Here is a 23423-nt window from a genome sequence, read left to right as displayed (position 1 = left end):
ATACATCTTTCATTCTTCAAAATTCAGTTCAAATATTACCATTCTGTGAAGTTTTCCAAGTATCTATAAATCTTTCTAAATATATTTTTGCACTCATGAGATCATACCTGATACATTAGGTAGTTTTCTCACGACCTAAAAATACAGGTTTTCTAAAAAGAAGAGCCATATTGTTTTATCTTCAAATTCTCAATTTAACACCCAAAGACACTAAAGGTTTGATAAAGTTTCCATGGACGAATAAATGAGAGAATAAATGACTGATTGTTCTAAGTATTTGGCTTTATTATATTCAATTATGGGATATTGGAGTAAAATATTCATGTTTATCCTTTCTTTATTTTTTAAAATTTTGTTGTTTTCTTAACTCACCAAAACCCATAACTAAGTTTCACTTTATATGTGTAAGCGATTGCCTTACAAACCTAATTTAAACAGGTCATTTACCACCACACAATTATTATGGTTTCCAGTTGTCTTTCAGTAGAGTGGAGTGAAGGATGATGTAATAGAACATCTACTGTGATCTTTTCATTCATTCTGGCTATTTGGGGAGGAATTTTTATTCTATCTTTCAGGGTAGCTTACATAGATCCTTTGCTAAAGGAGCGAGATGCCCATTTTTAAAATATTTACCATTATGGAACTGTCATCCCTATTCTGGAAAAACAATTTTAGAAACATTTTTATTTTACTGTCCACAGTAATAATAAAAAAACATGTTGCCACACTTAGGGCATCATACCTTATTTATGCCACATATGAGATATGAGATCCATTCTTATACAAATGTTCTTCCAATTATTTCCTGTCAAAAGAGAGGTGATAAAATGCTTGATTAGTTAAAGTATGGTGGAATCACTTATTACTGTATATATGATTTTTTAGTATTTATTACTCTATTCATAAATATAAAATATTGAAAATTTTTATTTCTTTTAAAAATTTGATTAGTTTTTAGCTTAGAAAAATCAAGCCATTAAATGGAAAGGAAGTACTCTTCTTGTGGGATTCTGTACTTAAAATATAGACTTATGAAATTCATATGAATTTACACCACAAAGTCCAAACTATCAATGTTGTATCATAATTTTATGTTGCAGCATCATTTTATGATTTACATTGGTACATATTATAGTGATTGTTCTTATTTAGTGTCCTGCTCATTCTGTTTTATTCATATATGAAATGATTAGTAAAAATGTATTTCTTTACAAATACATGTATTTTATCTCGATAGCTCTTAAACCTATCTGTCTACCCACCTGTGTATGTTGCATCTTGAAGAATACTTCTAATATATTAAGCTATTCATTCATATTTCCATTAATTTTATGAGACACAGTTATACTTCCCAAGTCTTATAAAACTGAAGCTGACAGATAAATATTAAATGTATTGGATGGCAGTAGATTATTGAAAACTGGTCCTCTCATAAACTTGAACTTAGTTTATTGACTAATTATTGACTATAATCAATATCTCTTATACTCTAGAAATTAATTTTATAAAATTAATTTAAATATTTCTTGCATTAAAAAACAAAACTATATAGTGGTTATTACTTATATTTATCATGAAATATGTGTGCTAATTTACATGTGTCTTAAATTTAAAGAAACTTAAGCTCAATTTTACAAATATTGACAAATTATTTTCATGAGTTTACATGTAAATTTCACCAGTTAGACATTCAGTGAATCTAAAGATGATCACCCTCAAATGAATACCTATGTATCAGCCACTTTTGTATATTGAATCACATTTGCATAGCAACAACACTGCATGGGCATCATTATCTACCAGACAACCTGAGTTCTGGAGGACAGGAAATAACTACCCTGAGGCTAAGTGGCAGGAGACTGCAAAAACACAAATGTTTAGGCTCCCAAACTAACACACCTTCTATTGTCAGCCTAGAAGCAGGAGAACCAAAGCTCTAGTGTTCTATCCTTATGAGAAATGTAAAATCACCTGAGGTCCCTCAGACCAAAACTTCTTGGGTTGTGAAATTTAGTTACTGTATTACAATGTGTTTGCAGTAAATTTAGGGTTAATTCAAGTCCTGAACTTCCAAAATTACAGGAAAAAAAGGGTCAAGGCTGAGACTGAATAAGCATTTAATAGGCTTTTAATGCGTTTCTATGCCTATTTGAATTCTGTTTCTCAGAATTCAAGCACCATTCAAGCTTAATATATATTTATCTTGACCCTTTAACAGAGGATTCTGAGAGAGTCAGTATTATCTTGATTTTACACATGAGAAAACATAACTCTGAGTTAAGTAATTATGTGTAGACCACACTGGTTGAAGGCATCTGCACTGGTGTACAAACTAGCTCTTGCTGAGTGCAAATCTTATGTTCTTTAAAAATGCAAAATGTAGACACTCAAGAGGAGTTCTAAAATTTGACAAAAGAAGAGGCAGCAGAAGGTGCAATGTATTAGGGTTCCCCAGAGAAACAGAACCAATAGGAGATATAGAGATGGATGGATGGATAGATAGATAGGTAGATACATAGATAGACAGATAGATAGATAGATAAGATAGATACATAGATAGATGATAGATAGGTAGGTAGATACATAGATACATAGACAGATAGATAAATGATAGATAAGATAGATACATAGATAGATGATAGATTGATCAATCAATTGATAGATGATAAATGATAGATAGATAAGATAGATACATAGATAGATGATAGATCGATCGATAGATAGATAAATGATAGATCAATCAATTGATAGAAGATAGATGCTAGATAGATGGATAGTAGATACAAATGATATTTATCATAAGGAATTGGCTCACACAATTATGGAGGCTGAGAAGTACCACTATCTGTCATCTGTAAGCTCAAGACCCAAGGGATCTGGTGGCATAAATTCCAGTCTGAGTCCGAGGTCTAAGAATCAGGAACACAGTCCCAGTCCAAGATCAGGAGAAGACCCATGTCTCAGTGCTCAACAGTCAGGCAGAGAGCGAATTCAGTCTTCCTCTGCCTGTTTGTTCTATTCAGGCTCTCAGCAGACTGAGTACTGCCCACCCACATTAGGGAGGGCAATCTGCTTCACTCAGTCCATCAATACAAATGCTAATCTCTTCTGAAAACATCCTCATAGAAATACCCAGAAATGTTTAACCAGATATTTGGGCATCCCAGCCAAGTTGACACATAAAATTAACTGATGTATACAGAAAATATAAAAAAATATATCAACTAGAGAAGTCAGATTATTTTTGCAGAAATTTAGCAAAGGGCAAGTTAAGCTTTACACCCTTGCTAAATCCCCAAAATACAGCGTTGGTTAGGTATTGATGCTAAAGTTTACCTCCATTTAAGATGGTCTTTCACTATGTTCATTCATTATATAACATTTAAAGAGGCGATCTAAAATAATTATTGACTAAAATACATTTCTAGTATATCTTCAGTAAAATGTATATAGAAAATGTCATAGAATTTGCATAATAATGATTATTTTACTTCCAAACACTAACAATGTTGGTTTCAGTAGCAGAAGGCTATAATTACAATGTGTCAAACATCTGGTTTAAGAAAAATAAATATTTATACATATTCTAATTTCTGATACTCTATAGACAAAATATTTGATTAATGGATTTTTACTTAGCTTTTCATCTAGATGTTCCATCAGTGCATACAGAGCGCCTGTGAGGTTTTTAATATCATGGCATTTTGGGATTGTTATTTTGAATGGTAAACTGACAATTAACTCCCGGCTTCAATTTCATGGTAATTTTAATAAATCAGCAATGTTTACAAAACTAACAAACTGTTTTACCTGAGGTGGTGTGGAATCATATCTTTAGAATTAAAGTAGATCTTGGTAGTTTAATTCCTCAATTTCCTTAAGGCAACTGGGTCCTCAGGAAACAGAGAAAATTAGCAGAGATCTAAGAGCTGTTTTAATGGAGCCAGAGTCAGAATGGAGAATTCTATGAAATAAACCATAGCTCTTTCTCATTTCTGAAATCAATGCTTTAAATTAGTTTAGGCCAACTCTTAGAATAACAGGAGAACATTGACTTTAAGAAAATTAGCTTCATTTAGTTAAAGTTTAAATGAAGACTTGATGGAAAATAAACTATACCACTTATATAAGTAATCCTACCATATCTGTTAAATTTCCAAAGACATAGAGCTAATTGAATTTGGAAGAAAATGCTAACATGCCTGCTGATAAAAGCTGTTTGAAGCGTGGTCGTAAATCTTTCAATGCCAGTATACTAAGAAAATAAACTTCTAGGATGAGTACTTAAACATCATAGTATAGATTTATATCGTTAAATAATGATCACAATGTCATAAGGCAAATGACAGTACAGAATAACAAAATTCTCTGGAAGGCAAATTTATCATAAATTTGGACAATAACCAAATAACCTGTAAAAAAACCTGCTTTGCCAAATAAATGTAATCTTTTAAGTTGCTATGGTAATTACTATACTTGTTGGAGGTATTTAAGAAATGCTGAATGTCTTGTGCATACTGAACTTTTATGAAGAATATTCTAAGCAGTCGAGTTTAAAAAAACTAATTTGTTTTTGATTTGCATAATTGATGTTTGAGTTCAGCATAGAAATAAACTCAGTTGGTAAATTGAAAGGACATGAAAAGATTGAGTGAAAGATTTAAAAGTTCAAGACAAAAGGAAGAGATTGCCTTTTATGATATTTATGCCTACTACTTCTCTGTTAATTGTATAGTGCTTTTAGGTTGTTATTCAGTCTGAATTACTATCCAGAAACAGCAAAGAAAGTGAGAGTCGCCTTGCAGCACAGTTCTACTGAGCTTTAACATTCTGGGTTTCATTTAATATTGGGAGTGAAACCCACACTTAATTATTTACTAATTACTACATCTCACATGAGCAAAGGACTAAATTATGTTCTCTTTTTCTAGCTGCATTCATAGTGAATTGAACCAGATTATTTGAGATGCTATGACTAGAGAATGGGAAGGGGGAGATGAGGTGACTATGACTTGCCAGGGGTCTTTTTAGCAGGCATCTATGAGCCTGGAAATATTCTCCAAACAGGAGAAGAGCCAACCGGGGAGTGACAAATGGGCCTCCGTTATCTTGAGTATAGGTTAATATGGCTGCCAAGACTCAGTCTGCAGAGAAGCCTAAGATCTGAGGGACCGATGTTTAGGGGAGGTCCAGCGGTGCTGGTAAGGACTCAGAAGGAGTTTCTGAGAGCCAGTGATGAGGAATCTGAGGTTCAGAATTAGGAGACGAACTACATAGGTAAGGCATCACTGGAAAATTAGGGAACATGATAAAAACCTAGTCACTGGGAAACTGAATGGCCATTTCATTAACAGAGACAAAAGCAAAATGTGTAATATGGGATGAAGAAAATTGGACATAGAGTAGGGATCACATTTCTCAAGCCCTTGTGACCTTGTCAAGTTAGGTATCTCACTATCCATCCCAAGGGTCACTGATCAATTGTGCTTAATCCAGGCAGGTTTCCTGAGGATTGAGTTCATACATGTAAAATTTAGGACAGTGCCTGGCATGGATTAACTGTTCTATAAGTGTTGTTGTTTTGGTTGTAACAGTGTTTTTGTTGTTACAAGGGGCTGTGTTTTAAAGTAGACTCAGTCTTTGGAGATCTAAGCAGTAAGGCAAGAACAAAATTCCTAGGGATATGGCGGGACCAGCCTCATTAAGGAACAGCCCTAACCTAATAGAACTCTCACTCCCACCTGCCTAGACCAAAAATTGGTTGGGAATGTGGAATAAAATTTATCCTTAAGGTGTTTACCATGTCTGACTCCGACTACTTACTGAAACCATCAGCATTTTGCTTGCTCGCCATTTTGCAGCACCTTCTGGCTGCATCACTAAGTGGCTGCATGTCCTTGCAGAAGTTTAAATTTTTTTCTGAGCCACAGAAATGTATCTTTTCCTGTGACTTTGTATAGTTCTTTCAAATTCCCAAACTTATACAATCACTAAAAAGTTCAGTATTTGGTAGGGAATAATAAAGGTCACTAAGTAATTTAGAACAAAATTGGGGTAACCAAAATTCTAAAAGGCATAATAGGAGAGTCATTGTGTAAAAGTCTGGATATTTATGAACAATAACAGTTATTCTAGGAAGAGAAACTAACATAGAATGGGGGAGCTCTTTCTCATCCCTATGCCTTTAAAAAACTGCTTCCTCCTCCTGGAATTCCTTGCTTCCAATAGCCACTGGGGAGACACCTACTCATAGTTAAATACTTACTTACATAGAGCTCCATTAACAAGCATTTCTTTCCCCACAGGTACAACTAACTGCTTTCTCTTTGGAATCCCCAAGAAACAGTTTATAAATCTGTACTGGAGAACTTGCCACGTGGTGTTTATTATTGATTATCAACAAAATTCCTCTACTAGATAGTGTCTTCCCCGAGGTCAGGGATTTCTTGCTGTTGTTTTAACATCTATATTGAGATATAATTATGTGCCATAAAATTCACCCAATGGGATTGTGTTTCATTTGACTTTTTATCTTTAGCCCTCAAAATAGTCCTGGTATGATACAGAATTAGCCTCAATAAATCTTTTTTTGAATAATGGAACCCACATATGAAGGAGTAAGGATTTCCAGTGGACACCAAGCAGATGTGAAACTGATGTACCCCAGTTAACTAGTCTGTCTTCAGGATCAAGTTGGTAGATCAGGTCACCCTCTGCCACCCGCACTCACTCCGTATACTTTCCTTTAAAGGTTGTGCCTTCAGGGACTTCCCTGGTGGTCCAGTGGTTAAGACTTTGCCTTCCAGTGTAGGGGGCGGGGTGTGTGTGTGGGGGGGTTCGATCCCTCATTGGGAGCTAAGATCCCACATGCCTCGTGGCCAAAAAACCAAAACATAAAACAGAAGCAATATTGTAACAAATTCAATAAAGACTTTAAAAATGGTCAACATAAAAAAAAAAAAAACTTAAAAAAAAATGCGCCTTCAGATAGAGGAGGGGACATTGCTTCACCAAAAGTGACCCCTTGCCTGAAATTGCAGTGGACTTATAAATAAATCAGCTTCAGGATTTACAGCTTGGGACCTTAATAATAGGCTCACCACACTATCTTCAGTAACTGAAAATGCGGAAACAAAACAAAACAACCTATCTTTTCCTTTTTGTATCAGGACAGGTTTTTTTAGGAATACAGAGAACAATGGATTGGGACACATTAAACATTGGATTAAACTTCTAAGCATAAAAAAATTTTAGGAACTATATATCAGTGGTTGCAGGGGAGTCTAGTTTTGTCCCCCCAAATGCTAAGAACTCTCTTGGTAATGCTAAATAAAGCAAATTATACAATCAATAAGTACAGGAAACACTGTTTTCTACTTTTATATTTCCTCCAAATGCCTCAGATAAAGACTATATGAGAAATGAATGTCATATAATAACTACCATTTAGAAGAAAAAAACTAATGTAGGCTGTTGTATTTACAGGTATAACAAATAAAGATACATGTGTGAATTTTAAAAATTATACCCCTGATAAAAACATTCTGTCTAACCCCAGCATGATGGTAAACCTGTATATCTTCACTATCCAAACATAAAATATATTTTAGTTTTAATAATAAAATAGTACTTTTTATATATAAAGATAACCAAATTAACTTCATAATAAATATTTAGAATGAAGACTACGATGGAAAATTCTAAAAACTGTGTTATCTTCAAAAAGCTAATTTCTCTTTGTAGTTATAAAATAAGTCGATTTGAAATGACTACTTCATACAGTTGTGTTTATCTAAACAACTAATAAGTTTGAAACAGTTTCCTTAGAAAACTCATTTGTATATAATGAGGAGATACCCAGTCTATAACCAAGAGCAAAAACTCATGTATCAAAGCAGAATACAAATAACCTTGTATTTATATTATAAAAATTAAGTCAAAAATTATAGAGCTTTATGAAAACATGAAGATGATTCATTATAAGTTTAATAGAGGAGGAGGAAGAATGACAGTAATGTGTCTAAAGTCACATGGCTTATTGGCAGAGACAATGACAAAAGCAGAGACTCATAGGATCAGAGTCTAATCACTACAGTCATTAAAGGTTATCCACTTTAAGTCATCTGTCTAGTTCTTGAATTCTCTCTCCAGTATATTTCTGCTTTTGAGTTGCCTCTCGCATGCTTGAATACTGTCAGCAACAGGGAGTTTGCTGACCTCTGAGAAACACATTGAATATTTGACCACAAACATTACCACTAATAGATCACTCTTTAGTTGAGAAGAAAGCTTTTTCATTATAATCTCTACCTATTAGTCTTTGTTCTAGCATTTGCAGCCATGAAAAACAAGTCAAATACCTTTTAAACATGAGAGTTCTGCTAATTATCAAGGACAGCTGATTGTTTCTTTTATAAAGTAAACTTTTACTTTGTGATTAAGAGGTTTTTTTGTTTTGTTTTGTTTTTGTTTTTAGTAACATATACTGTGTTCTCCTTTCAAAACTTAAAAAATTTAGGCAAGAACAGAAATCACCAATTACCCATAGGTAACCTTTCTTAAAGTGTAGTTACCTCCTTCTTACAGGTTTTATCATTGTTGTAGACAGTAATTTTACTGTGTTCAAAATTTTATCCATGATTAGCACGTATCATAATATGATTATTCTGCATAATATTAACTTTTAATAGATATTATTTTAATAGTGGCACACTTTTTAATTAAATAGATATTTAGCTCTTAATTGACTAGCTTACAATTATTGGTTTTTAAGTCTCTCCAGTTTTTTCCGACAATATGTTAAGAGTTATTTTTCCCATGTAAGAGTTATTTTTCCTTTTGTGTATATATCATTGCCTGCTTTATGAAATACAGCTCCAGGGTTGATTCCTGGGAGAGATATTTGTGGGGTAAAGGGCTTGAACCTTTCAAAAGGGTGATACACATATTTCTAATTCCTTTTCACTTTAAACTATCACCAACAATTAACAACAGAAGTAGTTTCACTGCATCTTTTCTGGTACCAGGTATTCTTTTGTATGTAATGTGATCACATTTGACATGCAATGTCTTTTATCATACTGGTAGACTTCGCAGTTTTAGAGGTCAGTAAAGTAGAATGCATTTTCAAGTGATATTTTCCAGTTATATTTCCTTTTCTCCCAGGAGGCTGTTCTTTTTATTCTTTGAATCTTAGTGATTTTTCTTTTCTATTTAATAACCTCTTCTCAGTCATATTTATTTTGAATAATTTTCCTAGTTGTTTTGCCTCTTAATTGTGTACATTGTTTTCATACTAAGATTTTTTGCATTCTGTGTATACATAGCATGATTCTTCCTCATGGCCATCTCTCCATTGTGTTTTGTTTGGAAAACTCTTCCCCATCGAAAGGACTGATTAATATTTACTGACATTTTCCTGTCACTTTGCTTCAGTATTTAACTTTTAAATATACTTTGAATCACTCTTATGGTGTTACTAAATAATTATTTCCAAAACTTCTAACCAACTGTCTCAACATTGTTTATTGTTATTCCATTTCCTGCTCTGATTTTTCATGCTTCTTGGTTGATATGCTACGATGAAATATGTGTTCTGTTACTTCTCCCTCTCTCCCTCTCTCTCTCTCTCTCTCTCACACACACACACACACACACACACACACACACACACACCACCACCACCACCACCACCACCACCACCACCACCACCACCATGACCCAAAGAAATAACATCTAACATGGTATCCTTACCTCTGCAATAATCTAATTGGTTTTTCTGGGGGGGGGGTGTCATATATTTATCAAAAATTCTATACGTGCATACAAATTTAAGCATTTTTATATTACTTTTGCTATCACTACAAGATTTATTCCTTTTTATTTTGCTCAAAAGACTCACCATTACCATAGTTACCATTCATACATACACACACGTGCCCACACACAATGTCAGAAACTAAAGGTCAGCTATGCACTGCAGGATCTGGTTGTTCTGGGTGACTTTTGAATACATTTTGCTGTTGAATATTTCATTTTTGAAACTAGGTTGTTTTGTCTTTCTTTTGTCTAATATTGTAAACTGCTTATTTGCAACATGTGTTGCTTTTCCCTCACATTTCTTCTTAATATTGCTTCCTTTATGACAAGTTATGCTTTCACTGTCTACAAGTAGTGACATCTTTGACACAATGAAAGAAGTAAAAGTGTTTCTGATGTAGTAATAGCAATATGTGTACACACATTCTTGTTATAAAATGATATATGTATTCCTTAAAATCTTCACATTCTATGAAGGTATGAAAAAATAGGGATACGGGAAAGGATTAGAATGAGAGTACTAGAAATATATTCAATCAGAGCACTAATAAAATATTAATAAACTCAATAAAATATGAGAAAACATTTAAATCTCCACAAACATACCACCATCAGAGTCTGGGTTTTGCATTCTTAATCCTAAGGTTTAATGTTTCCTCCTTCATGATATAAACTCTCGATGTCGTTCACTTGGTTTATTGGCAGATGGTCTTAGTTTTCACTCTTATGCATTTCCAAATCAATCAGCAGCCTAAGTGACCATTAAAAACAGAAATTGGAGGGACTTTCCTGGTGGTCCAGTGGTTAAGACTGCACACTTTCACTGCAGGGGGCCTGTGTTCCATCCCTGGTCGGGGAACTAAGATCCCACATGCCATGCAGTGCGACCAAAAAAAACCCCCAAACAAAAAACAAACAAAGAAAAACGGAAATTGGATTATGTACATCCCCAGCTCAAAGCCCTTCAAGAATTTTTTATTATGTTTTGAATCCATTCCCAGATCCTCGCACTGCATTTCCTGGCTACAGAACCCATTTCTTCCACTCTCTTGCTCACAATACTCCAGACATGCTGTCCCTGTTTTACATCCTAGAATGCATCCTGCTCCTCCTGCCTCACTGGTTTCTCACTTTCAGATCATTTTAACATAATGGTCTTCTCTGCACTTTTTAATAGCACTTAGCTGGCTTTTTGTCATCTTTCATGTCATAGAAAGGTAACCCCTGAACCCCCTACCTAAGGTAGATCTCCATCTCCTCCCCCTCCTGCCATCTTTCTCCACCCCCCTCATCATTTGTTTCCATTGTAGCCCTTAAAAACGGTAATTTTGCTGTCGGTTCCTTTGCTTTTTAAAAGTTTTTGTGGGTCCCGTCCAATGGATCATAAGCTCCGTGAGAGCAAGGATCCTGGCTTCAGGGTATTGCCATTGTTTAATATACACATTTGACATACAGATGTTCAGTAGATACTTTATTCATTCAGTAAATATTTATTGTGTACTTTTTACATACTAGACCCTTTTCTAAGCCTCGGACATAGATCAGTGAGCAAAACATACAAAAACTCAACTATTTAAACCATAGAAATCTTTCCCTTTATATCTATACTTTCTATATATTGTAGTATCATCCTGTGATCAAATATGGTCTTCATGTGAGCAATCTTCTGAGGCTGTATGCATGAGACTAATTTTATTCCTCCCTGTATTTAAATAATTTTAATAAATATGAAATTCTAGCTTCAAAATTCTGTTTGGGGGGGTTTTATCCTTTTCTACTTTTCAGTCAAAACCTCCAAATTTGCTGTTGAGGTCTGATGTTAATCTGATTCTTTATACTTTTTATGTATCAGACTCCCAAAATATCATCATACAGTTTTCCAGTAAAGCAAGGATAATTTCTTTATAACTCCCAGCAGTAGGGAGAACATCACATTGATATAGCTGTGTAGTGCCACCAAAGCGTCCAATTGGGGAGAATATTTGTAGGGTTTTCTGCCCTGGGTACTGGAGTTTAAGGTGGATATTTCAAGGTAGGAGAATGACTGAGATTGGGCAATATTTGTGACATACTAATTTAGGATTGGTTGATTTGGCCAAGTGAGGGTTCTGGAGAGAGTCTTGATAAGTAAAGTGTTTGATAAGGAAGTTGTTTGCCCAGGTGAGCAGGATGTTATCTCAGATAAACTTACATGCCAGAATTTCTTGATGGGAATAGTGAAATCCTGAGTTATTCATTGGTTTACAGTCTTATCTTCCCTGGGCAAAGTTTTTCTAGAACAAAAACTAATGTTGTCACAGCTATTCCTTATGATGTATGTGGTAGGGGATATTCTCATGGGGATATTTTTTTCTCCTCCTTTATAATTTTTTAAATCTAATGTATTAATCTTTTAATCTATTTATGTGGTACTATGGATTCTTTCCATGGGAGGTCTTATATCTTTTATAATTATGAAAATTCTTGGTCATTAATACTAAAAATATGTCCTGCACTCCATTATTTTATTTTCTCTTCATTCAATTGCTATTTTATAGATTTTGGCTCTTATACATCCATTCTCTTTTTTTCTTCACTTTTACTTTTTCCTAACTGGGAGAATTTCACGGTCTGAACTTTCAGTTTACTGATTCATTCCAGGTCATTCTTCCAGTATCTCCAATTACTTATTCTTGATGATCTCTTATTCCTCAGATTTTCTCATATTCTCTTTATAATTTTGTAGATATTTATACACGTATTTTAGTCTCGTGTTAACAGGTATATTAACTCTGTTTCTCCCATTATAAGATATTCAATTTGCTAGCCTTGGCTGTCTTGTACTTTTTTCCTCTGTGCTCACATTTCCCTGGAAGTATCAGCCAAATGACCAAAATCTTATGCCTTTCTGATGATTTAGGCAGTAGTGATAGGAAGTGTATTCCAGAGCTGAGAGCTCTAGATGTGTTGATTTACACATTACGGTTATAAGGTTATAATTCTTTGTATGGGTGAAAATAGCTTGGGGGTAAGATAGTTAGAGAAGAAAAATAGGTAAAAAATGAAAGCATTTTCCCCCAGGGTATTCAGTAGCTTCGTGACTGTTGACTGGATGTCCGGTTATGCACTGTTGCCTTCAACGGGCCTACAAATGCTAAACCATTTTTTGGCACATGATTGAAGCAATTTTACCCTATTAATTTTATTCCTTTACCCAAAATGACAGAGGAATAACCCTGAAAGTATAGTCATTAATTCATTGACTCATCAACAAATTTGGGGCACTAACTACCTGCTTAGCATTTGGGATGCAATACTGTATGTCCCAGTCTTTTATACAGGAAAAAAAAAAAATGTTCTAAAGCTAAGAGGCCCACAGGGTTTATGAAGGTGCATAAAAAAGGCCATTAACTCTGCCTTAAGAGGAAGAGAAGAAAAATCCTCTGAGGCTACGATACTTCACAGAAGGTTTTAAAACTTGACAAGAGTTGCCGGAGACTCAGGGGAGGAACAGTTTTCCTCTTGTAAAGAACAGTGTGAGAAAATGCTTAAAACTGTAGTGGCCACGTGGTTTGGGATTCTTGTCAGTGTAAAATAAGGTTTTGCAGGGACTGTCTTGGTAGATATGTCAAAGAAGGCATTTAGAAGCCAGGTCATGGAACTCCCGTATTCCATAATAGGTTACTGTTTTTCCTGTGAATGGTTATCAGTCATTTAAGGATTAAAAGTGAGAGAGTGATTGAATCAGCTTTATATTTTAGAAATATTAGGCACGTGGCATTGTGGAGACTAAACAGGGAGGATGCAAGGATAACGTCGGTGAGATTATTAGAAGGATACTGGTGTAGCCACACGAAAGATGATGAGGAAAAAGGCCTGGAGTTAGGAATGATAGCAAAAATGAGAGCATTATGCTTTTATGTGGAGTATGCATTGTATCAAACATTATTGAGATAATATACTATACCAATTTCAAGAAAAAAATCCGAATTGGATTGAGTGTGAATAAGTTATCTGGGAAATTGTTATTTTATATCAGATTTCAGGAAAAAAAATACAAATACAACTTAGATATGTGCCATAGTATCCTAACAAAAAATGAGAGTCTTTCTCACTGTGTCATAAGGTCACACGTGTATGAAATGTATCTTTTGGCAGTTAGGGAATAAAAAGAAAAAACAGCTTTGTTTGGGGAAATTTTATTTTACTTTTAATAATGTATACTCAAGAGTGGAGATTTGTCTATTTTCTTTCCTCTGTGTTCTTCGGAATTCAAGTTCACTGTTCTTTGCACCACACAGCTAAATTTATCCTTTAGGGAATATGCCTTCAGACCCTATAAACATCTGGAACTTTTGTTTTCCTGCATATCTTCATGTTGTTTAGATGATTGTGGTTTTCATATCTAGGGACAATTTTTTTTTAAATTTATCTTGGGATTGATGTCAAGGTGAAGCTCTCCCACAGTTTTGTTTCTTAAGTCCCAAACATATTTAGGGAAAATAAATGTTGGGTTAATTAAGAATTCACATCGCGGGATTTGAGTTTTTCTTCATCACATCCCATAGCTCTTCCAAGTCTTCGAAACATAACTTGATGAAGCAGCCATTTTACTTCTGGCTTATGTGTCATAAAGGGGGCATTGAAATCAAAGGATCTGTTCAACTCTGTAATTTATGGGGGAAAAAATATCTTTTTCCTCCAGAAAGTTTATTCTGAAAGTGCAGGATCAGAAACAGGCTTTTATTTCCACATTTGAGATCAAGATATTTGCTTCAGTGAGACCCCTGGTTGTTTTACAGACTTTCCATCCAGTAGCAATTCCGTTGTTGCTGATAAGAGTGTCAGCTCAGGAGCCGTCAGCCTTATCAGCAGCTTCTCCTTGCAATTACATTCGTATATCACAGTTTTCAATTGTTAAACTTGATTTTTGTCCTTCTGTTAGTATCACTGCATCAAGTAATCCAGAAGGACAAGTGGATGTACTGAAAAATTATATGCTCTTCTTGACTTTCTTAAGTTTTTAGCCATCAGAGTTGGTCCACCTTCTTTCTTTCTCTTCCCCTCTCTTTCTTTCTCTGTTTTACTATTCCACTGTAAATATTTAAAATTTTATTTACTTTATGTATTTACATTTTAAGTATATTTCAAATCCACGTAGCCATCCAAACATGAATTCTTGTGGTTTTTTTTTTAATCAAGTTCAAGATGTTAAAAGAGGACAGCAGATAAAAGGTCTTTCTTGGCACTAACTCTGATTCTCCTCACCCATTCCTTCATCGTTGTTGTTTCTCCTCACTTTACAGATGGAGAGACAGGTTATCTAATGGAAAATCTCATGCCCGATTCACATCTTAAACACAACGTTGAGTAGAATATATCTTTCTCTCAATGTCAAATTACTCTTTTTTTGAAACTTACCTAGTTTACATTTATGGTAGTTATCTGCATTAAATGAAATCGATTTTAGTAAGTCTAACTTCTCATTATCTGTCCCCTCCTCTCGCACAAATTCTCCAGTATCTGCTATGTTGTCATCCAATCCCTTCATTGTCACCAACATCTTGTATTCTGAAAATGAGAAGTCAAGTGCTGTTTACTGTCTAATATTTTATATGATACCATTATTAATAAAACAAAGTAAATGAAATAAAATGAAATACAGTTTTTCCATCCTCTAAGCTGATTCCTAATCCTGACTGAGCCATAATTCACATGAATTTCTGATACTGTGTATGTGTATGTATGTTCATACTTTCATTTTAACCTGTATTTTGGGTAAGCTACAATGAAACAGTAGTCTTAAGCAAAAATATTGTTGGTGGGAAAACTTGGATTCAACTCTAGAAAGTGAAAATTAATGTATTTTTCCAAGAACCATGGGTAAGGACAAAGTGAGGTAATAGAGAAAGTATACGCTGAAATAGAATATAAATGGTGGTTATTATCATTATGAAGATTTACACTATAGTCTGGATAAAATTGCCATGTGAAAACCACAACTTTGATCCCACACACTTTCATGGATGCTGACATGGATAGAAAAGTTGTGCTGGGGAAGTGGGTGACAGTTGCCTTCCTAAGGCAAATATTTGAATGTTACCACTGATGCATATATGGGGCATTTGGGGTCAGAAAATTAAAAAGAGATATGTAACATAATAACAATGTTGATTTTTGAAGTTTTGGTTATACTGGAGGACTATTAAATTGTCTTTGTTGTCTGATAATATAATTTTCTTCCCGTTATTCTAGTCAGTTAATGTATTGTCTAAATACTGAAATTATAATTAAGCTTCAAGTAAGCAATTTGCATGTCTAAAATTAATATATTTGAACACCAGTATTAATTTTTATGTTCCTCTATAAAGGTAATATTGCTATTTAAAGAACTCACAACAACACTTTGTCTGCAATTATAAAAGTAAATTTCTATCATGCTGTATAGTTGGTCATTATATGTTTAAAACACCAAGACTAACAAAATGTGAAATATTTGAGAAAAATATTCTGGATTATAGGATTACCGCTTTTTGCTTAGTCTATGAAGAGGCCTTAATAAAGTGTTGAATCAAATATGCCTAGAAAGGAAGAAATTATGTAATTGCAGTTTTGTGTATTAGATCCTGAACCTAGATATTTGAGAAATCATGATGCATAATCTGGACATTAAAAAACAAAACAACTATTTGATAACTGAAGTTACTGTTAAATTGAGGTAGCATGCAAACAATGCATACTTTGCAAAATTGGGAACATTACATTAAATATAATCACATTTGTTAATGCAATGCATGTTCAAGCTACAGTTAAAGCATTATTCAAATCTGGTTAAGTTACTTATAAAATGATTAGGTCTAAAAAGATCAATTAAGATGACTATGCATGTTCAGGTACTTAGAATACCCCATTCATTTTAATTTGATGTAGTGAATGTACGTAAATAAACATGTGGGTTGAATATAAATGACATAGAATAATAAAATAGTTCAGACCATAGTATGAAATCAGGACCTAACAGCAGTAAAGAAATTATATTCAAAACAGAATGCATTTTTCAGTAAGTTTGTACCTCTAAGATGATTGCCAAATCAGTATAACTTCTAGCGACATCGCACTTTTTTATTAATCTATTTTAAGACGATAATCTCTTATTTATTTGAAATAATTTCCTCATCTTCAACTGTATATTTACTGTAATTTCAAAATAATATTACATTTTACAATAAATTTATTCTTGTCTTGTGGTTTATTGTTTCATGATATGGAGGTAAGAGAATTAAGAAAATAGCATTTTCATAATAAACCATATATTTAATCCTTTTCTAAATGCTTCCATTGGAAATTAACTTGCCTAGACTCATCTTGATAATTGATACCATTGGTACACATTCTTTCTGCCTCAATGCATTTACTTACAAGAGGAAAAAAATAAAATTATGCTCATCGGGCTGAGTATGATATTTTATTGACATTAATATCAGTAACTCACAGTAACTTTAATGTCAGTTCTTTTTTTTTTTTTTTTTTGCGTTACGCAGGCCTCTCACTGCTGTGGCCTCTCCCATTGTGGAGCACAGGCTCCAGACGCGCAGGCCCAGCGGCCATGGCTCACGGGCCCAGCCGCTCTGCGGCATGTGGGATCTTCCCGGACCGGGGCACGAACCCGCGTCCCCCGCATCGGCAGGCGGACTCTCAACCACTGCGCCACCAGGGAAGCCCAGTTCTTACAAACATTAAAACTAGAAATGAAAGTGAAAAACATTTTGCCCAGATATTGATATTCCGTAATCTCAACAGCATCTCCACGATGAGCAAAACTGACAGTGACTGACATTCTTGAAAATCCCTGGTCCAGTTTGGGGACCCCAGAGATACAGCCTTTGACTTTCAAGGTTCTCCGTTAAAAACAATATATATGTATGATAAATTTTGTAAATCATTTTTAAAAATTACAAGTGCAACATCTGACAGATGTCACTTTTAAACGAACTTTTATAAGTAACTTGCCAAATACTGGCCTCTCTTTCTTCTTAAATAAGAACTTTGAAACCTGTGTTTCTAGATAACTGAATAATTATTGCCTATTTCCATTGTTTAAAGGGAACATAACTTCTCACTTAATAATTGCTGTTTCATCGTTGTTATTGGTCTCATTGTGAGTTGTTAAATGCGATGCATAATCATTCAAAAGTGTGCTCATACTAATCCTTGTGTGTGTTGGGTTTTGTTTGCACTTTCAGAGACCAAGAAGTAGCATGGCATGAAACATGGCTCAGTTCTATTACAAAAGGAATGTTAATGCTCCCTACAGAGACCGCATCCCTCTCAGGATAGTCCGAGCAGAATCCGAGCTCTCACCGTCAGAGAAAGCCTACTTGAACGCCGTGGAAAAGGGCGATTATGCAAGTGTCAAGAAATCCCTAGAGGAAGCTGAAATTTATTTTAAAATCAATATTAATTGCGTCGATCCACTTGGCAGAACTGCTCTCCTCATTGCAATCGAAAATGAGAACTTGGAGCTCATCGAACTACTCTTAAGCTGTAACGTCTATGTTGGAGATGCTCTATTACACGCCATCAGAAAAGAAGTTGTCGGAGCTGTAGAGCTGTTACTGAACCACAAGAAGCCCAGTGGAGAAAAACAGGTACGTGCAAAAATACTGGCTTTCGTTTATTTTACTTGCAGAAGGTTTCTATGGATGGCCATATTCTCCCCAAATTTTAAGAAATGTTAGCCTTGAAATCAGAACTATTATGACACAAAACCACTGCTAACTACACATCTTATACTCTCCAAAAGTCACTGCCACCTGCACCTCCTACCCTGGCTAATCAGACTTTGGTGAGAACCAAAGCAAAACAAAGTAGCCTATGGTGGCTTCCCATACATTGGAAACATTTCTATCTAATGGTCAATAATGTTTTCAGGGGGCTATTGTGCACGTGTGGATGTTTCTCCTCTCATGCGTCATTTTCTGATATTCTACAGTGACAGGCTGAATTCTTTTGCTAGTTTCCTTTTTAACTTTCTTGCCTGTTCTGGAATTCTGCATGTTATTGCAGAAGTGAGTTGTACATATAATTCTGATATTGTTCTTTAGCAAACTCCAATAGATTCTTTTAAATTTAGACTTAAATTTTTCAAAAGCAGGAAAAAAAGATAACTAAAAAGTAACTGAACTCTGACTGTAGGCTTAACTATATCAAATTTACTAATGGCAAAATGTAGCTGTATCTTAACATCACGGGTAGAAAATAAACCAGAATGGCACACAATTATAAATACAATGTGGTTTTATTCCTATTTTTTATTCCTATCTCATTTTTTTACCACTAAGGAAGTGGAGAAATCGTTGACAGAAACAAATAAGGAATCTATTTTTTCCTTATTTTCTATTTTTCCCATTTGTCTGTCTAGATCCTTCCCTTTGTTACTGCCCTGTGTCTGAATCGTCTCTCTGATCCTTTATCCTTTCACACTGAACTCTTCACTTCCCTGCATCAAGTCTCGCTGACTAATTGCAGAGACATTGCATGTACTTCAGTGACTCAAGTCTGTCCTTTAAAGTAAAATCGTATAAAAATGTGTGTTATTACAGCTCTAGCAATTTCTGTTCTATTTGATAAGATGCAAACAATTTCTGCAAATGATGGACTCTTAGAGATGTTACATTCCTTTAAAGCAAGCTCTGCTGTAGCTACTATTATCTTTGCTTTACTGGAGGACTTTGATCAGAATCCCCACCATGATTAGGAGAACTTCATGGCTGGGTGTCTCCTGAAAAAGTCTCCCCAGAAGTTTGTGTTCTATGGCCCATTCTTATGTCTCACCACCATGCACCCCTTTCCCTTACCTGAGCCCAAACTTTGATAAAACAACACTCCGCAATGACAATAGTTCTTTGCTTGCTGCTTTACTAGCTTTTTGTTCTCATAGCCAGTTGTTTGGGATACCTTCCCATCATATTGGTAAAACTTTCCTGATAGAAGGATTTGCTTCTTTCATGTATCCTTTCAAACTTGTACTAACCTTGACTGAGGTGGATAGGTAAGGGTAATATCTGAAGGCATGTGTTATGTTATACCTCAGTTTTCTAGCACTACAGGGACACAGGACACGTAGACAGGAATGAGTAAGAATGTGTTTTTTTCTGTGTAAGTTCAGGCTTTACTTTACCAGGCACCTCGTGATTTTGAAACTCCTTCCACAGTCATACCCTTAAAGTATTTGAATTTCCTAATAACAATGATCTTATATCGTACACCCTGTTGTTTCATATCTATAAGGGCAACCATAGACAGATGTTGGGACTGTGGGCCTAGATCATTTGAGGTTACAACAAGTCTATAGAACAAAATTGTGATTGTGTTTTCCCTGTTTATTACTGTATAGCCTTCTTAATTCTATTGTCTAGAGAACAGTGACCAAACATTTCAGTGTCTCTTTAGTCAATGACATTTGTGCTGGCCAAAGTAATTTGGTGGCTGGAGAAGATATCTGCTATTATGAGATTGTTTGTTGGAAGATGTTCAACTTCTGAGCTAAACTCTAGTCTGACATGTGGGTCCTGGCTTCTTAGAGACACTTGATCTGAACCCTGATTATTAATAAAAAAAGGCAGTAAAGGTTTGCAATCTGCCAAGAGTCTGAAATATCCCAGGCCATGTGTTTCTGGAAGATTTTTCTTGTATCAGTTTGTAAGCCAAGAATTTTCCTTTTCTATTTGCACATTCTAGAATTCCTCTTCAGCGAAGGCACTGAGAATCAACAAAACATTGCATCTTTTGGTTTGAACTTTCTAATTTGGAAAAAGCAACTCCAGTCTACCTCAGAGTGCCTGGTATCTTGTACAATAAAAGTGAGGTTGTTACGTCATGAAATGTATACAGTATAGCACATAAAAGAAGTCCTCAGGGCTTGTTGGGGGGAGGAAAGGCAGACAAACCCCATGAGAGCTTGGCTGTTTATCTGTGATCTACTTAGATAATGCATCTCCTAAGTATGGCCAACCTTGTTTAGAATAACAGTTTCCGTAAGCCAGTGTCTGGTAGGTAACAAATAAATTCTTGACAGGAATTTTTTCTCTCATAAATTGTAATTCCTTAGATGATTCTTGTGATCATTGAAAGCCATTTTGTGTTTACTATTTTTGCCTAATTTCCAGTCTCATGGGCTTCCCCCAAAGACCCTGGAACACATTACCATTAATTTTGTTGAGGTCACTGAAGCCGAGTGTTAAAACCTGAGAACACTAATATCCAAGAGGACAAGATACACATAACTTGTCTTAAGATGAGTCAAGGAAGAGGATCTAATATAATCTGATGATTAGAACACTTACTTAGAACTTAAAATGTGACAGACGTGGATCAGAAAATAGTCTTCTTTTACAAATTTGTCACAAATTGATTTCTTTCTCCTAAAAAAAGATGCAATGTGTGATGGCCTCCTGAAATCATGGGGGCTTGAGAATTCAGATTAATCTGTTTACTCTTCCAGTACATTCACCAGGGAACATTTTACAATTTGCATATGCTCATTGTGTCAGACCTTAGCCCGGGCACTGGGGAGAAGACATTATTCCTGTTTTCTAGAGTCTAGTTGTGAAGAGAAACAGGAAAAATATCATGGTAATATGAATAAAGATGATCACAATGGAAAAGATAAAAGAGAAGTAAATCCTTGGGTAATTATGAAATTAAATTGACTGGACTTGGTAAATACAAAATATTATGTTTTAAGGTTTATAACTGGGGAAAGTTAACTCCATTAACTGAGATAGAGATTATGAGTAGGGTTTATGAGACCTGCTTGGATATATTCAGTTTTCGATTTATTGACATTAACATCTAGGAGATAATTAGAAATTTTGGACTTAAGAAAGGGGTCTGGGATTGATATAAAGATGATAGGGAAGACATTGAAACACATAAAATCACCTATCTTCCTATCACCCTGACATTGGTCTATCCTTTCCATCATATCTTGTTTAAATGATTATGATTGCTAGTATGTTAAAAACTTTTCTCAGTGCAGCATCTAATGAAGATATTTAGGTTTTGCCAGATAAATAGATGGGCATAGATCATTAAGTATTTCCTTCCCTATTTAATGTACTTCTTCATAAACCAGGGATTTGAGTTCTTAGTGTTTTATTTTCATTTTTACTATAAAAAATAGAAAGAGTAATACTTTATTTCTTTCATGTAGCACACAGCATGGAGAACCTGTAGTTCTCTACACTAGGCAGGAAGATGGAACATTATGTATTCTTACTGGGGCTGCTCTCTTGCTAGAATCATTACTGTGATACTCTCTGATGATTTATTCAACTTTTCTTTAACATTCTTAGTACCTTATTTCTCTACAGGGAATAACCAACAGTGGCTTCTTAGCCCCTTTTCTCAGTCAGTTGATTGGTTATTTGACTTCTAATTATTTCTAGCAGACCTTTCCCTTTGATATCTTCTAAGGCCAGATTCAATTTCAATTTTATCTGCTTTGGTAAATGTTTAGCAGAAACAGAACTTTCTTTTTCACTCTTCACTCAGACCGTAGTACTAAGTCTTCAGTATCATCAAAATTTCTGGGAGGACTTGTTAAAACATACTTTGCTGGATCCCACCGCAAGAGTCTCTGATACAGCGGGTCTGGAATGGGTCACTGGAACTTGTGTTTCTAACAAGTACCCAGGTGATATTCAATACTAATGCTTCCGGTCTAGAGGCAACACTTTAAGAACCAGTGACTTAGAAGATGTTGACAGTTACAGAATACCTATAGTTGTCTACCTTGTGTTAGGTGTGCTGGACTCCATGCTAAGCTTACTTTAAGGAGATTTCAAATAATTAGCTTAAATATGAATGATTAAGTGATATTTAATGTATGAGAATTTCCCAACTTCACTAATATATTTATTATATTTTCCCTTCTTTGGGAAAAATACTTTACTAAACATTACTTATCAGTTCAACAGTTAAGATCCTAGAGTATTTCAATTGAAGAAATTTTTGGTTTGAAAGCTCTGCTAAAAAGAGTACCAGATTTAAAAATTTTTAGGGATCTTGGAAATCTTGGAGACCATCTAATCCAGTCACTTCATTTTACAAAAGAGGGCAAAGAACCATGGACCCAGTGGCCTTTAGGGTTTAATCTAACCAAAAGAATCTATAAATTAATAGCTAGCAACCAACCTGGAGATAGTCTGAATGATGAACGTTCATCGAGCTTGTCACCATGCCAATAATTGTGATAAGAATTTTGTTTGCATTATCTCATTTAATCTTCACATTATCCTGTGAAGCTTGGTGCTTTTCTTCTCCCCATTTATAGATGGGGAAATGAAGGTACAAAAAGGTGTAAGTGACACGTCCCAGATCACAAAATCAGGAAATACCAGTGCTGGAACTCAAGAGTCAGAAGATAACCATCATACTGTCTGGCTCTAGCTGATTAGCTAATAATGCTAATTTAAGATATGGGTTATATAAATTTAAAAGAGCCTCTAGAGGTACATATTTAGGCTGTGTCTCTGTCTTGAACATTATGATGCCATTTATAATTTAGTGGTTCAATAGATACTAAGTCATTAGAAGTCATTAGAAGCTATGAAATGCCG

General features: G+C 34.8%; 1 protein-coding gene across 3 annotated transcripts in view; it reads left to right on the top strand.

Annotated features, from left to right (window-relative positions):
• The window catches only part of TRPC4 (transient receptor potential cation channel subfamily C member 4), a 174715-nt gene that overhangs the window by 38509 nt on the left and 112783 nt on the right, over positions 1-23423 (top strand). For all 3 annotated transcript variants that reach the window (XM_059042126.2, XM_067016902.1, XM_067016903.1), the window contains one exon: positions 18045-18449. In XM_059042126.2, coding sequence (XP_058898109.1) covers positions 18072-18449 — 378 coding nt within the window. In that variant the 5' untranslated portion in view covers positions 18045-18071. The remainder of the gene's footprint in view (positions 1-18044; positions 18450-23423) is intronic.

This window comes from Kogia breviceps, chromosome 16, assembly GCF_026419965.1.
Source record: "Kogia breviceps isolate mKogBre1 chromosome 16, mKogBre1 haplotype 1, whole genome shotgun sequence".
NCBI lineage: Eukaryota > Metazoa > Chordata > Mammalia > Artiodactyla > Physeteridae > Kogia > Kogia breviceps.
The sequence above is the reverse complement of the archived record's forward strand: the minus strand, read 5'-3'. Positions and strand labels throughout refer to the sequence as shown.